This window comes from Silurus meridionalis, chromosome 18 (assembly GCF_014805685.1).
Source record: "Silurus meridionalis isolate SWU-2019-XX chromosome 18, ASM1480568v1, whole genome shotgun sequence".
In the NCBI taxonomy this organism is placed as follows: Eukaryota; Metazoa; Chordata; class Actinopteri; order Siluriformes; family Siluridae; genus Silurus; species Silurus meridionalis.
Genome location: NC_060901.1, coordinates 18493986 through 18511123, shown reverse-complemented (window position 1 = coordinate 18511123; position 17138 = coordinate 18493986). Strand labels below are relative to the sequence as shown.

The following is a 17138-nucleotide window of genomic DNA, read 5'->3' as shown; positions in this document are numbered from 1 at the left end:
CATCTGTCTCCCACTGTCTCGGTCTCCTATTGTCTATCTGTATCCCTTTATCTCTTTCTGTCTCTATTTCTCTCGCTCTCTCTCTCTCTCTGTGTCCCACTGTCTCTCTCTCTCTTTTTCTTTGCCTCTCTTCATCTCTCTGTCTCTTTTGTATTTCCTCGTCCCACTCTCTCTCTCTCTTGCTCTGTGTCTTTAATCTTCCTCTATTTCTCTTCATCTCCTCTCTCTATCTTCGTCTCCCTGTCTCCCTTCATTGTTTTCTGTTTATCTTCATCTCTCCGTCTCTCTTTATATCCCTCTGTCTCTCTTTATATCCCTCCGTCTCTCTGCCTCTCTATTTATAAAACTCTTCATGAACCTAATGACAGTGAACTAAAACAGAGGAAAAAGAAAGACATGGCACTAAATCAAGGTTCACCTGATACCTCTCTCTCTCTCTCTCTCTCTCTCTCTCACACACACACACACACCAATCCAAATCCCTCTGCTACACACACACACACACACACACACACGGCCTAGAGAGAAAAAAAAAGGCTTGTACATGTAGTTGATCATGTAGGCATACCGCAGGCATTTACATGATCACTGACACGCACACACACTTGCGCACAATCCTGTGCACACACACACGCGGTCAATCAATAACAGTACAAAGACATACAAAAAAGGTCAAGGAAGAAGTGTTGCATGGATACTGTACTGTGTGTGTGTGTGTGTGTGTGTACACATATATACATATACACACTATTTACATATACACCCCCCCCCCCACACTCACTCACTATACAGTTTAAATATAAATAGGTTTGTAAGTCAAGACAGAAAACTTTTTTCCCCTGTTAATTTCAAACACAGGTCCCTCGATCATTCTTTCCAGAACATTGGAAACTTACACACTTGAGATCTCTCGCCCTCTAGCGGTCTAATTGTAAATCACATTTACTGCCATTACAAAGAAGCTCCAAAATTATTCGGACTCTCGCCATTTCTAGCCATATGCAATTCTTCTCTTAACTGTTTCCACAAACTCAGAAACACTCGTTTGTTTAGGATGAGGGGTCCCTGGATGCAGGGGTATGAAATTTTCCCTTTAATTTTAATACGATACGCAGATCCGTTCCAGCATGACGATGCACCTGTGCACGAAGCAGGCTCCATGAAGATATGGGTTTGGAAATCTTAGAGCTATAGACCCTATTGAACAACTTGAGGATGAATTGGAATGCTAAGCACAACCCAGAACTCTTTACATCTGTACCTGACTGTAGTAATGCCCTTGCGGCTAAATCTGCACAAAAACACTCCAAAATTCATCCCATTCAAGGTGTTTCCACAAGATCATCCCAATCCAAACTCCATCGTCATGCTGGAACAGGTTTGGTTCTCCTAGATCAACCAAAGGGAAAATTTCATGCCGGCACACCCAAGGATTTATGAGACTAGTGTGGGCCTCAAAGTTTGCAGGACCAGTTTGGCCGAGAACTACATAGATAATACAGAAAAGATGGTTGTCCGAATACTTTTGCCCTTGCCAACTAAGCCATATATAAACATATACACACAAAAATATAACATATGCAATATGTGGGTCTTGGGCAAAAAAATAATAAATGTAATGTAATATACTAATTATGTATTAATACATTAATTAACATATATTACAACCCCTGGCAAAAAGTATGGAATCACCCCTCTCAGATTTTGTATATTCAAATGTTTAATTGTGTAGAAAAAAAACAAGCACATATATGCCACAAAACAATATTCACTCAACAATCCAAACTTCTGGGTGTATAAAACACTTAAAAAAAAAAAAACAACAAAGAAAGATAACCCTAGAACTATAGTCAATTACAACTGTTTTTACAGATCAAACAGAGGAAAAAAATATGGAATCACACAAATCTGAGGAAAATTATATGGAATCACCAAAGAAAAACACTACTAGTACTTTGTTGCACCACCTCTGGCTATTATAACAGCTTGAATTCTCTGAGGCATGGATTTAACTAATGACAAACAGTATACTTCATCAATCGGTCTCCAGCTTCGTCTTATTGCAGTTGCCAGATCAGCCTTGCAGGTTGGAGCCTTGTCGTAAACCATTTTCTTTCATTTCCCCCACAGATTTTCAATTGGATTGAGGTCCGGACTATTTGCGGGCAATGCCATTGACATTATATGTCTTTCCTGTAGGAATGTTTTCACAGATTTTGCCCTATGGCACGATGCATTATCATCCTGAAAAATGATGCTACCATCACAAATGCTTTCAATTGATGGAATAAGAAAAGGGTCCAAAATTTCAACATAAACTTGTGCATTTATAGAAGATGTAATGACTGTCATCTCTCTCATACCTTTACCTGACATACAACACCATATAATTAATGATTGTGAAAATTTGTGTTTTCTTCAGGCAGTTGTCTTTATGAATTTCATTGGAACGGCAACACAGTCCAAGATTGTCTTTCTTTAGCCCACTGAAACCTTGTTTTTTTCTGTTTAGATGTTAATTATGGTTTTTGTTTGGCTTTTCTGTATGTAAATCCCATTTCTTTTAGTCGATTTCTTACAGTCCGGTCACAGACATTGACCCCACTTTCTGCCCATTTGTTCCTCATTTGTTTTGCTGTGCATTTTCTGTTTTCAAGGCATATTGCTTTTAGTTTTCTGTCTTGGCGCTTTGATGTCTTTCTTGGTCTACCAGTACGCTTCCCTTTTACAACCTTTCCATTTGATTTGTACTTGCTCCAGATTTTAGACACAGCTGACTGGGAACAACCAACATCTTTTGCAACATTCCGTGAAGATTTACCTTCTTCGAAAAGTTTGATAATCCTCTCCTTTGTTTCAACTGACATCTCTCGTGTTGGAGCCATGAGTTATGTCAATCATCTTGGTTCAACACATCACTAATGTGTGCAAGCACTCTTTTTTAATTGCAGACTAATTAGCAGTTGTAATCAGATACAGGTGTTTGTTTTAGAAATGCAAAGTGCATGGTGATTCCATATAATTTTCCTCATATTTGTGTGAGTCCATATTTTTTTCCTCTGTTTGATCTGTAAAAACAGTTGTAATTGACTATAGTTATCTTTCTTTGTTTTTTAAGTGTTTTATACAGCCAGAAGTTTGAATTTGTTGAGTGAAAATAGTTTTGTGGCATATATGTGCTTTTTTTTTTCTACACAATTAAACATTTTAAATGAACATCTTCTGAGAGGGGTGATTCCATACTTTTTGCCAGAGGTTGTATAATATATGAATAAATAATGTTATATTTTGCATAGAGTTTTGGGTCGAAAAAAACAGTCATCTGTAATTTTTTTTTTTTATTAGTATTTTCTTTTTATTCAAAACTAAATCAACTGATTTCTGTCCGGGACTGAGTGCTGAGAAACTCGATGTGTCAATCAAAAGACACAATCGGCAAGAAAAACTAGTAAAAATCTTATTCAGTTTAGTTGATTGTAAACAAGATCTAAAGTCCCTGAGCATAAAAGATCATTCGAAAGCACCAGACGTCCTCCTCCTCCACTTTCTTCTCCTCCTCCGCAGTGTTGTGATTCGGGCTGAACTTTGTTCAGGATCACGTGAAAAGCCGCAACCGAAAAATGTGCAAGATGTAACGTGAAGCTTTTTAACGTTTTAAAACAAATTGGTCAAAAAACGAAACAAAACAAACTAAAGTTATTATGGGATGTTGTTTAATTTTGATTTGTTTAAATGATTTACCCGGGGGTAAAAAAATAAAAATAAAAAATGTTCGGTGTTGGTGAGCTGTGTGGAGCAATAGTTTGTGGACACCTGAGCATAAGATTTGTATGGACTCTTAAAATTAGCTTCTTCTGGGAAGATGTTCTACTGGATTTTGTGGAGATTTCGCGCTCGTTCAGCCACAGGGATGAGCATGAAGCTGTTTGATAGGGTCTGTTACTCTGGATCTTTCACGCCATCGCATGTATAGGTTTTCCAATACTTTTGGCTTGGATTTTTACGTTTCTGCTCTTTTTTTCCCTTTTGTGCTCGGAGACTCTCAGGAGTTTTCTTAGGTTCGTTCTTGCTCTTGGTCCTGACCAGGAATTTGTCCTAAAGACGTTTAAAAGCTTCAAGCCAATCCATAATGTACTTGCGATACTGAAAAACCAAACTTAAAAACGAGCGACGCTGTTAAAAAAGAATCGAATAAAAAAAACATTAGCGGACAGAAGAGAAGACGTAGACTCGTTTACATGAGGAAAGGATCGCCGTGGTTGGTGTTCACGTGACGGAATTTGGGACGATCGGCTGCAGGCGCGACGTACCACATGACCACCCCGGAGGGATTGATGGACACGACGAACTCGGTGGTGTCCTTCAGTGAAGAAATTCTCTTCTCCATGAACACATCGTACACCTGAAAGAGAGCGAAAGAGAGAATGAGCGTCTTATCACCTACTCTGGATTCGGAGCACAAAGATCATTCAAGCCGACAAAAAACATACCTTATAGCTGCCAGGGGTGTAGTCAAGCACCTTGAGAGATGTCTTATACCGGTACGGCATGTCCGTTCTCCGGCTGAAGAACATCAGGGCGCTGGCTTTATTTGACAGAGGGCGCCAGAACACCTCGATACCGTAGCTCTCCTAGGAGACGCACGGAAAAACAAGTCAGCAAAAGGGACTTTTCGCCGCGTCATCGAATCACCTGCTCAACCATACCTTTATCAGACGTCTGCCTTGGATGCCCAAAGGGTCCTGGTTGATCGCGATGGCGACTTTGTTTTGCAGGATGGCCCGTGCGCCACTGTTCAGAGTCCTCAGGTCGTTCGACATGAAAAGAGGAGCGGCCATGATGGCCCACAACGCCATCTGAGAGCGAGACTGTTCCATGCTGAGGCCAAAATCGCCAATGACCAGCTGCAAGGTTGAGATCATGAGATCAAGATTCCACATTGTGTCCACATTCCGCTCTGATAATAACCCCCATTCTTTAAGATGTTGTGGAGATTTCAGCCACAAGGGTGGTAGTAAAGACAAATACGGATGTAGGTCAGTGTTCCAATTCATCCCAAAGGTGTTCTATAGCTTTATAGCACGCACGCATTTAGAATGATCGCACGTGTCCAGAAATGGGGGCAGAATCTATTTCAACGTATTTTAAAAGACTCGTTTGTGTTTTAGGAGGCAGCTGTCCATGGTGCTTAAGGTACGAGTACAATGACACCCTCAGCCGAATATTGTCTGATCACAGTCATCGATAAAATCCAAAATAAATATCGAGATGTCCACAAACTTTTGTGCTTATAGTGTACTAGCATTAGGACATGTTTTCCACAGAGACTCTGGATGAGCTTATCTACTCAAAGCTATAAAAACCTCTGATAAGATCAGCACCAGCATTAACCTTGACCTTTAAATTATGACTCTAAAGCACGAAACATTGCGACTCCCTACCATGTCAGGATCATTCCATTGTCCTGGTCCAGCGGCAGGCTGCAGGATATCCTGGTGCTCCGTAAACCAGTCCAGGATGTTTAAGATGCTCTCCCACGAATCCTCAATGTCGCCGTAATTGCGCCACAGGTTACAGATCTCGCCGAGCAGAGTGTAATTGACCTGGCCAGGAGGAAATCAATGCTGCAGAGATCGCATAGGAAATTGATAGCAATTGTTCAATTAGTTTAAATTCTCTGGTTGTGCACTCACTTTAGGAGGAAGTCCACCCTGGTAGGCAGGCCAGCTGCAGGAGTAGCCGATCGGACGGCCGGTAGCATTCAGGGCTTTGGACATGAGTGGGTAGCCTGTTAAAGAGAATATAAGGCCAATAACAGAAACAGAAGCGACCCGGAAAAAATATCAGTATGGATTTTTGCCGACAGCCGATCGTTCCAGCAGTCAACTTTCACTGTTGATAAATCCGCAAAAACGATTAATCAGTCGCCCTCTAGTATCATGTGCTAGTAAATGAATTTTAATATATTTATGAGCGTCTGATGTCGACCTTCTAGTGTCTAAATCTGATATTTCATTACACTTCATATGGAATTGAAGTCCAGTTCTATTGCAGGCGACTGAAGATCTTCGACTGTAACACATATAGACCGTATGTGTATAAAGCTGGCTTTGGCTCTACGAACAGATGTTTAGAACAGATCCTGAAATACCAAAATGTCCATCTTTTTTCCTGCATAAGTACCACGTTTCCCCCTCCTTCTCCTCGTTTTCACATCCCGCACTCACCCTGCTCCTGGTCAGTAGCGTTGGAGTAGCAGCCGTCCAATTTAAGCATGTCGATTCCCCATTTGGCAAAGGTCTGTGCATCGATCTCAATTGTGTCCAGGGTCGTCCCGGGGTATCCCGCACACGTGTACGTTCCCAAATCGCCATAAATACCCAGCTTGAGCCCGCGGTCGTGAACGTAGCGTGCCAGGTTCGGAATGCCTCTTGGGAACCTGTTGGGAGCAAAGAAGGAAAAAAATGTCAATCGAGGTTAACTAAATATGTTCATGCAAACTGTATCTAAGGATTCTTTTTATTGGGCCACAAATACACTATATAGCAAAAGTTTTGGGACACCTGACTTTTTGTGTTTTTCTTCAACCTTGGAGAACAGATTCTCTTTTCACTTGAACTATGAGACTCAAACCTGTTACTTCATTACACATCCAGCTCCATAAAGATATAAAGGTTGGAGTGGAAGATCTTGAAGAAGAGTGGATGTTATTATAACAGCAAAAGTGGACTGTAATTGGTATGGGTTTTTTAGAAAAGTTTTTTTTTATTTCTTTTTTTTTATTGATATTTGGTTCATCATCATAACGGCATTATTATTAAAATCTCAAGAGAGTTGTTTTTAACAAAATAAGCTACAGTGCCTCTTCGGATCCGCTTGCAGTCGTCCTTGAGCATCTCTTTTCTTTAAAGCCCAGCAGTCATCGATGTTAATATAGACGTAACCGAGCTCCCTCCAGCCGTCCTCATACAGTCGGTCAGCCATGTCTCTGAAGAGCACCTCGCTAGACCAAAAAACAAAACAAGAAAAAAAAGACAGACAAAGTAGTTACTCCTGTATATCAAACAAGCTCTATGAAGATGAATGTTGGTGTGAAGGTTGGACCAGAAAAACCTCCTCAAACCTCCCTGACCTCCTCAACACTAATGAACACTTTTGAGATGACCTGGAACACTAATTGGACTCCAATTGGACCCCAGACCTCTTGGTGATCTCACTAATGCTGATGCACCTGAAACATCTCTGTAGCCACGCCCCCAATCTAATGAAACATGTTCAAAATATATAAACCGAGGTGAAACTTCAATACAGGTCCCTGTGCAATCGTTATACTGTTACACAACATCCTGATGCCTTTTCAAATAAAGGGTTTGCATGTAAATCCGTCCACACCCTTAATATTTCTTTTAGCCTTTGTTAATGCCAGAAGAACTGTGTAAACCTGTTCAGCATGACCAAACACCATCAGAGCAACAATTCAATCACAAGGACACACTATAATAACAGTGACATCCACTGCAACACTGTGCCATTTAAACATTTACATACAGACAATACATGCACTTAGAATAATTACCATGATCCATGTGTGTATGCATGTCTGCTTGTCCATCTGTATTTATGTCTGCTTGTCTGTTTGTCTGAATGCTTATCTGTATTTATGTCTGCCTGTCTGTCTGCCCATCTGTATTTATGTCTGCCTGTCTGTCTGTCCATCTGTATTTATGTTTGCCTGTCTGTCTGTCCATATGTATTCACGTCTGCCTGTCCGTCTGCCCATCTGCCCGTGTGTATTTATGCCTACCTGTCTGTCTGTTCATCTGCATTTATGTCTGTCTGTCCATCTGTATTTATGCCTACCTGTCCATCTTCTTATCTGTATTTATGTCTGCCTGTCTGTCTGCCCATCTGTACTTATGTCTGCCTGTCCATCTGCCCATCTATATTTATGTCTACCTGTCCATCTGTATTTATGTCTGCCTGTCCGTCTGCCCATCTGTACTTATGTCTGCCTGTCTGTCTGCCCATATATATTTATGTCTGCCTGTCTGTCTGTCCATCTGTATTTATGTCTGCCTGTCCATCTGCCCATCTGTATTTATGTCTGCCTGTCTGTCTGCCCATCTGTACTTATGTCTGCCTGTCCGTCTGCACATCTATATTTATGTCTGCCTGTCCATCTGTATTTATGTCTGCCTGTCCGTCTGCCCATCTGTACTTATGTCTGCCTGTCTGTCTGTCCATCTGTATTTATGTCTGCCTTTCCATCTGCCCATCTGTACTTATGTCTGCCTGTCCATCTGCCCATCTATATTTATGTCTGCCTGTCTGTCTGTCCATCTGTATTTATGTCTGCCTGTCCGTCTGCCCATCTGTACTTATCCTGCCTGTCCGTCTGCCCATCTATATTTATGTCTGCCTGTCTGTCTGTCCATCTGTATTTATGTCTGTCTGTCCGCCTGCCCATCTCTATTTATGCCTACCTGTCTGTCTGTCCATCTGCCCATCTGTATTTAATGTCTGCCTGTCTGTCCATTTGTATTTATGTCTGCCTGTCCGCCTGTCCATCTGCCCGTCTGTATTTATGTCTGCCTGTCTGTCAATTTGTGTTTATGTCTGCCTGTCCGTCTGCCTGTCCGTCCATTTTTCTGTCTGTCTGCCAGTCTGTTCATCTGTCTTTCTGAAATCCTAGTTAGTGTGACATCTCAAGAACAAGTGGTTGAACGTTCGCAGGATCTATTGAGAATTATCACTTTAACCAGCAGATAAACTGATTACATTTCTTAATTGATTTAAATTGATTGGAAACGAGGTCACAACAAGATCAAATTTTCTTCCTCTTTGATTGAATAATAGTTTAAAGGTATCGTAACAGAACGCCTTGGAGTATTCTTGAACCTCCTGAACACTCACCTAATGCAGTTTTTAGGATCGTTGTCACAGTCAATATCGCAGCGGTATCGTTCCCATGCCAGCCAGCCCATGGGTGGGGTCTTCATCAGCCCATTGTCCAGAGCCTGGGCGGCCGTAGAGAAGGCCAGCAAAAAAATCACAGCCGTTCGCTGCATGTCTGAAAAAAAGAACGACATGTAAATCAGACAGCAAGTCCGACTGAAATAAAGCTAATTCCAATTAGCTAAGATCGTTATGTACTACCATGTAAACTTGTGAAATAAGTACATAAGTACATGGTACTGACTGAAAAAGCTAATTCCAATTAGCTAAAATCGTTATGTACTACCATGTAAACTTAGTTGAACCAATAACCATATGTAGAAGTTCCCCATTTCCATGAGAACTATATTCCCAAACAGAGTTCCAGTACACAAAGAAAGCTCCATGAAGACATGGCTATTGGTGTGGAAGACCTGGAATGTCCTGCATAAAGCCGTGACCTCCTGAACCCCACTGAACAGCTTTGGGATAACCTGGAACTGGATCAACTAAACCTCAGACCTTCTCACCATCAGACTCTGTGAGTGTGATGGACATGTCTCGACATACACTATATGGACAAGTTTGTAGACACCTAACCATATGACTAATACATGCTTTTGAAGTCATGTTTCTTGGTTTAATCCAAAGATGTTCAATAGGGCTTAGAGGTCTATAGAAAGCCACTGAAGATTTCCCACTCCATCCAATGAAAAGCATATCTTTATGGAGTTTGCAAAAATTTCATCCAATACATTTGTGGTAGCAGTTTGTGGAAGTTTCTATGAGTACGAGTGTTGATTAAGTCTGATGAACACGACCTTGTGCAGTATCTGATACAATGATAGCCATGAAGCTCTTTCATAAAGTGATACTCAGCGAAACTTTAGCATAACGGCTTTGTCCTTGCATGACCGTATGACGCCATATGACTCCTCACCTGACGACTCCAGATGTGACAAGAGCACGATTGAAATGTACAGAAAAGCAGGGCTTTGAACACGTGAATCAAAAATTATTTATACAAATGAGAAGACGACCCAGACATTGTTTTCCAAACAAATCCATTCTTCCCATGCCCTATTGTCAAGATGTTATGTCCTGTCAGGAGTTATTTTTAGTGCCTTATGAGTCCATAACACAGTTGCATGAATAATCCAGCATTGCATCGTCGTTTTGATGTCCAGGGGGGGAGCTCAGGGTGGTCACGCCCAAAAGTAACTGAAGTTTGGCAGCTCCATTGGCCACGGCAGTCGCAATAGCATTTTCAGTTGGTTTAGTTTTCCTCAGAATAATGAATATTTCTTCATTCAGCGATCCATCTCAAGGTTTCCAGTCGCTAATGCACTAGGTTGTCTGATTTTTAAATATTTGTACAGCATTTTTGATCTTCGTATACGAGGGGCACAACGCTACGCAAAATTCGGTAGTTTTTTTGGTTCACGGTTCGCTTCATTTCGGTACAGTCAGCGGTGGAGAAATGCGATAATTTTTATTATTGCAGTTTATTATTCGCAACGTTTGGGTTGTTAAAATTTTTTAAACGATTTGAAATAAAACGGCTGCTTGGTTAAAATACGGATCAAATATGTTATAATCTTAAAATAAAATATATTTTATATATTTTTTAATAGATAAAAATTATTATATTGATTCAATGGAGTAATTGATTAAATTGGCACTAATCAATTTGATTAAATAAATGGAAATAAAATGCATTTAAATAGTTTATGTTCGTTAGACCCCATTTGGTAATACAGATGTGTATATACTTATAAATACACTGCTTATTTCAGCAGAATTGAGTTTTACAACGTACTACAAATCGTATTTCCAGTACGGAGTGAGCAATTAATAATAATAATAATAATAATAATAACAACAACAACAGTGACACTGCGCTCAAAGTGCAAGGCGGAGACTCTGCGAATAACCATTGGGGGCGGTAGCTTATACGTTACGGACTTTGTATCCAAAAGAGCCCACAGGTAAAGCCCTTAACCCCTCTGCTACTCGGCTGTATGAATAAAATAAATGCAAGTCGCTCTGGAAAAGGGCATCTGCCAAAAAGCCACCGATTTTCCGACTTTTTAGTATTAAATCTTTGAACGTTCACTTCCAATCATAAAAAAGTCCTAAGAACTTGAGGTGAAGCAGAAGGTTACCATGGTTACCATGGGATTGGGGGTTTCAAGGGGTATGAAGAGGCCTTTTACGTTTCACATTTACTCTACAGCACATTGAAATTCTTTCTTGGCATAAACGGGGTCAAAGCGCAGGGTCAGACATGATACAGCGCCCCCTGGAGCGCAGAGGGTCAACGGACATTGGTGATTGGGCTTGAACCGGTGATCTTCCATGACCCACAACCTCAATGACGTTCTAACATAAGGGGCCTTTGTTTGAACGGAGCAAAAATAACCCGTAGCCTTGTCCCGACTGGTGGTTCTTGTTCTCTAGACGGGTGACCAGAGTGAATTAACCCCAGTGTTCCAATACTTTTGTACACTGTTGTTCCTTACTGCTGATTGGACAAAAAGATGTTCTCCAACTTCATATGGATGGAACAGAAGACTAGAAGAAGATACTTTTAATAAACCAGTGTTATTGAGGATCTTCATAATCATCATCATCACCACCACCACCACCACTCTCACTCACTCACTCACTCACACACACACACACACACACACACACACACACACACACACACACACACACACACACGTATCGTGGTATCACGATCAGTCTATATTTCATGCCTATTCGTTGAGATCGAACCATGTGGGGTTTTTTTTACCAAACAAAAAAAAGGAAAGACCAGAAGAGCGACCTTGAAACCCGGAAGTGACGTTTCTCTTGCTAAAAAAAACACCAATTCTGCAATTCCTTGCTAATCTAATTGTATGTTGTAGTTGTTTTTTCTCTATAGTAAGTGATTACACCCGGTATAGTGTCCCGTGCACTCGGTACTCACCGGAATCCAACGCTGAACTTCCGGAAACGAGATTTCTGCAATGAAACAGTTGAAGCCTTTTGAGTCTGAGAATTGAAGCAAACCTGCTGCTGATCCCTAAAGCAAACAGGTCGTGTTGAATGATTGTGGATTTACAGAGCGGTTGTGAGAGATTGAATCATGTGGACGGGTTTGTGTATGTCATGTGCCTCAAAAGTCAGCTGACTGCTGACCAGGGCTGTGTTTCAATCACTCGACCCTACCTGCTCCAAGTGTCTTACATAGTCGGTGCGCTCTAGTGGGCAAAGATGTGTATTGCAGGAATACTGTTTAAACCAGGTGCACACTGTACGATTTTGACCACCATTTGGGGATTCAGAAAATCCTTGGATTCCTATAATCTTAGACCAAAATCTGTAGTTTTTGATTACTAGATTCACATGTTTCCAAGTAGCCGATTAATGGTCCATTGCGATAATTTTTGTTTCTACGTTTACACTCTTCTTTCGGCTTCTCCAATTAGGGGTGCCACAGCGGCTCATCCGTCTCCATAACCCCCCTGTCCTCTACATCTGCCTCTTTCAACCCAACTACCTGCATGTTTTCCCTCTCCACATCCATAAACGTCCTCCTTGGTCTTCCTCTTTTCCTCCTTCCTGGTGGCTCCATCCTCAGCATTCTCCTACTGATATACCCCATGTCCCTCTGCACATGTCTAAACCATCTCAATAGCGCCTCACTCACCTTGTCTCCAAAATGTTTAAGCATATACTGTACAAAATGCTGTAAATTGAGAAAGCTTTCAAAAATAGAAGTGTTTGTAATTAATTTGTATCACTTAACAAGATAAATGAACAGAAGAAAAATCCTGTGACCACCAGAAAAAAAGGCCAAAACTATTACTTCAAGGACATCTTATTTTTCTCGACACTGCAGAGAAGTTCTTAATGACATTGGCTGTATGTTTGGGGTCAATGTCCTGCTGATCAATTTGGGGTGAGATGCCTCCCTGATTAATTATCAATCATTTATCTTCTCGTAAATCCTGAACAAATCTTTAAATACATTTGCAAAATCGCTGCCTTGAACTTATAGGAAACCTTCACCATGCTTCACTGTCTACTGCAGAAACTCATTATTGTGCTGCTGTCTAGTATTTCAGCTAAAAACCTGCCTCCTTCTTCAGCCTTATTCAGATTATGGCCCATTCAGAAAACGTACTGCCATTTTTCTGTCCCCAGTTCCCATGTTTTCATGCATAGTTGAGTCACTTAACTTTGTTTTTATGTCAAAGGTATGTATTTATGGCCACAAGTCTTTCATGAAGACCACTTTTGGCCAGACGTCTGTACTCCAGACACTAGATGGGTGTACCTGGGTCCACATTGTACCACTGTTATACCAGTTAGTGATTTCGATTTATGCCAGTGAATCAGGTCTTTTGATTCCATTTTTTCTAAAATGATAGAGTGACTTGTTCATTCATCTTTTCCATGACTATCCATGGTTTCCCCACCTCTCCTTCTTGCTTGAGCTGTGAACCCCAACCGAACGAGTGGAGTCATTTCGGACTGTAATTAATATCAACATCTACACTGGCTCAGGGCCGCAGTTTGCATGAACTTTTTTGCATTTAACTGTCCATCAATGAACCTAAATGATGATAGAACTGTAATGAACATGGACATTCGTTGTCACCCAGATGAGGATGGGTTCCCCTTTTGAGTCTGATTCCTCTCAAGGTTTTTTCCTCATACCATCTCAGGGAGTTTTTCTTTGCCACAGTCGTCACCTGCTTGCTCATTAGGGACAAACTTATAAGAAATAAACTTTTGTCATTATCAATTGTAGCTTTATAACCTGTTTATCTCTGTAAAGCTGGTTTGGGACAATGTCGATTGTTAAAAGTGCTGAGGGGGCGCAGTCTCCTGTGCAAACTGTATTAGTTTACTGACTGTTGCATGCTTGCAGGTTATTTGTTTTATATATATATATATATATATATAGGCATAAAGGATCTGAAAACAGCTAACAGATGGTCCTCCTTTCTTTCTGCAATTTACAGTCATATACACCCACTGTAGAACCACAGAAACAAGCTCTTCTATACTCTGAAGACTTTGACTAGGACTGCTTTCTCAAGCGACTGATGCTATTTCGAATTCACTAAGAATTATCGGCAGGCTAAAATCTTTGCCTTCAGGAAGACTCAACAGAAGTCATTTCGCTTTGACCACAAGTGGCCACATGGAGATTGTTGTCTTTAAGAAGCTGTTTGCTCACCTTATCTTCCAGCATGCTCAGCAAGTGTTATAGGGTTATAATATATATATAACATATGAGATATAATTGCAGCCTTTTTACGAACCAAAGCCTTAGATTAGTTATGCTCCCAGTTGTCCTCTTACAATACTATATGAGATCTTATTCAGGATTATGACTACCTGCTGCTGGATCCAGAGGCAACCGAGTGTTTGTTGATATGAATCAATCCTCCTTTGCTAATATGGATCAATCCTTCTGTGTCTGCCATGGATTTAAGGTTATATCTCATGTGGTCTGTTTTAGCACTGGACAGCAGATCCCATCATAGGTAAATGGATCATGTTCACGCATATCTTTTTCTCCGCATGATAAAGATTTAACCTGCATTTGTGGATAACATGGAAAACTGTGTTCACAGACAATGATTTCTAGAGGTGTTTATGAGCCCATGAGGCGATTTCCATTACAGAATCATGACTGTTTTAAATGAATTGAGAGCCCAAAGGTCACAAGCAACCAATATTGATTTTCCCCTTGTCCCATGTGCACAGAGGTTTCTCCAGATTCTTTGAAACTTTTGACGATATCATGTACTGTACATGATTGCATATTAGACTGTTTTGCAATGGCATGTTGAGGAACATTATTCTGAAATTGTTCTCCGATTTCCACAGTAGTCTTTACACAGATTGGTAAAGCTCCATCCATTTTTACTTCTGAGAGACTTCTCTACGATCCACTATTTCTACCCAATCTTCCATAACACTTATTTTTTTCAAACATTTGTTGCCAACAAATTTAAAATGACCTTATTTTTTCCTAAAAAAAAAAAGAAAGAAAAATTCTCAGTTTAAAATTTTTGTATGTTTTTATGCTGTATTGTGAATAAAATATGGGTTGGTAATATTGGCAAATCATTGCATTCTGTTTTTATTTACATTTTACACAACGTCTCAATTTTTTTGGATTTGGGGTTGTACTGGAACATCTTCCCAGAAAAGTATTTGTTTTTATAAAAGCAAATGGGGAGTAAATGTGGAATAGAATGTCAATACAATAAAAAAAAAAAACAGCTACTGCACCATTAAATTTAAATCTGTTGAATGGTTAGTAACCTGTTTCGTTGTAAATACGTGATCACTTATAAACCGGTTCCACCTCACCTCACGTCACCTCGGAGCATCGTTAACCACATACTCTGTAGATGTAATCAGCTTTATTTAAACTTTATCTTTTATACACGTAAATTCTTTTCTCAAAGTCACATTCAACGTCCTCCTGTTTTTTTGTTTCTTTCTTACATAAATCAGAGTTAAAAACAAATATATAACACAAACCAAAATGTGATCAATGGAACTATTATAAAATGTGACTATTCAAACTCTGAGGCTCTCCATCCAGGGAGATGTAGAACATCTACTGGAATGGATATTGGTAACAGTAAGAACAAGTAGGAAAATCTCATTCTTATGCTCCTAACAGTGTGAGGCGTAGCAAGAGACTTTCCAACCAGTGATATCGTCGCTATGCAGTTTCTGTAAAATTTTACAGGATCTGTCTCTTTTCCAGGTTGTCTTGGATTTCCACAGGAAACATCTCCAAGAATGATAGAGCTGGGTTTGGTCCAGGTGGACACGAAGGCATTGCGGAAATTGATTCCTGCCCCAAACTCTCTGTGTCTCACCCCATGCTTTCTCACACCTCAATGAGAGGGAAGAGAGGCAGGGATGTCATGGTCTTTCAAGCCATGGTTTCTTTCCCTGGCAGTCTTCTGTCATTGAAGGTGTGCATGTTTATTACTTCCTCGGTTTTGACGATGGTGGGAGGCTGAGGTTTCTGTTTGAGTCGCCGCTGGCACTTCAGGGACACTGTTAGCTCGTCCACCATGGCGCTACAAAACGATCGCTGGAGAAAAGGAGGAAAGTACTGATGATTGAACATGATTGAATTAATGGTTTATGTTCAAACAACTAGTTACATTCAAACATATTCCATAGATTGACCCTTCTTAGTTTACCTTACTTTACCTAGTCTAATATTAGCCACTGTAGTCTGGGATACTTGTGAAAACATGGAGCTGAAGTATAGAATGGTTGCTATGCTGGTTCTGTTGGTTCCTCCGTGTTTGACTGTAGGTGTGGGGCAGTCTGGTAACATCTTTTCTTCTGTTCTTCGTCTTAATAATTAATTATATCTTTGTCAAATTTGGACTCTTTCTCCCTTACATTCCGCTGTCTAATTATTTTGTTTTTGTCTATTACCTTGTTGCATATTAACAAAAGGAACATGCATGTGTCTCTAAAACCATTAGGTGTCTCTAAAACCTTTGACAGGCTTTGTACTCTGAATTGAATATGCAAGACTGAAAGTCTATTGTTTTCCAGTCTATTCTTCTGCGAGTCAAACATTGATTTTTTTCTACCAGACGCTTAACATATTCTTCATCAATATACTTATTAATGAATCTGGATGGAGTGCATTTGGAGTGACTATGAAAAAAATTAGAAGACAAAACAACTAAAAACAGTAGAACTGACCTTTAGCACAGAAGTCAACGGACCCATTTAAGAGGCATTGACAATACCATTTTAAGAGAATAAATTTTCATTAGGCACTGGGTATACTGGGTAACAAATACCATGAAGATTTCCTGGACAAAATTTTCCTGGCCACAACTACTGTACAACCCACAAATGTCAAAGCATACAATTGATTTGAAGTGGGAAGGAGCAGCTCAGCGGTCAAGATGTTGGATCTTTTTTTTCTTTTTGGAAGCTCTTGAGCAAAGCTCTTAACCCTTAAGATTTATATATAAAATAACTGCAAGTTGCTTTAAAAAAGGGCATTATGCAGAAAATGTAAATGTAGAGAATGTCTCATTCTATGACTGCATAATATTTGGCTTAGAAGTTAAAGTGGAAAAATTCAAGTGTCCTTCACAGCCTTGACCTTCTAAACCCTGTTTAATACCTTTGGAATGAAC

The 17138-nt window shown here is 40.2% G+C and overlaps 2 protein-coding genes across 3 annotated transcripts in view; both read right to left on the bottom strand.

Moving 5' to 3' along the window:
- Positions 1 to 3325: 3325 nt before the first annotated feature.
- Positions 3326 to 12137, bottom strand: naga (N-acetylgalactosaminidase, alpha). Its single transcript, XM_046874306.1, has 9 exons — positions 11912 to 12137; positions 8914 to 9070; positions 6863 to 7003; positions 6228 to 6439; positions 5694 to 5788; positions 5442 to 5603; positions 4707 to 4904; positions 4491 to 4631; positions 3326 to 4402 (listed from the first exon to the last, which is right to left on the bottom strand). Exons 2-9 carry the CDS (start codon positions 9066 to 9068, stop codon positions 4235 to 4237), a joined length of 1272 nt encoding a protein of 423 aa, XP_046730262.1. The 5' UTR covers positions 9069 to 9070; positions 11912 to 12137; the 3' UTR covers positions 3326 to 4234.
- A 3219-nt stretch (positions 12138 to 15356) lies between these two features.
- Positions 15357 to 17138, bottom strand: part of LOC124401024 (glutamate receptor ionotropic, kainate 2-like) — a 39493-nt gene continuing 37711 nt past the window's right edge. For both annotated transcript variants that reach the window (XM_046872919.1, XM_046872920.1), the window contains exon 16: positions 15357 to 16060. In XM_046872919.1, the coding sequence (XP_046728875.1) occupies positions 15896 to 16060 (165 nt within the window). In that variant the 3' untranslated portion in view covers positions 15357 to 15895. The remainder of the gene's footprint in view (positions 16061 to 17138) is intronic.

What these genes read in the sequence shown, in the direction of transcription:
- naga (XM_046874306.1), bottom strand. Translation starts at nt 9,068, where the DNA reads ATGCAGCGAACGGCTGTGATTTTTTTGCTGGCCTTCTCTACGGCCGCC. An exon ending in GATCCTAAAAACTGCATTAG is followed by an intron (nt 7,004 to 8,913) that starts GTGAGTGTTCAG and finishes TTTTTGGTCTAG; the next exon opens with CGAGGTGCTCTTCAGAGACA. An exon ending in CGCTACTGACCAGGAGCAGG is followed by an intron (nt 5,789 to 6,227) that starts GTGAGTGCGGGA and finishes TCTCTTTAACAG; the next exon opens with GCTACCCACTCATGTCCAAA.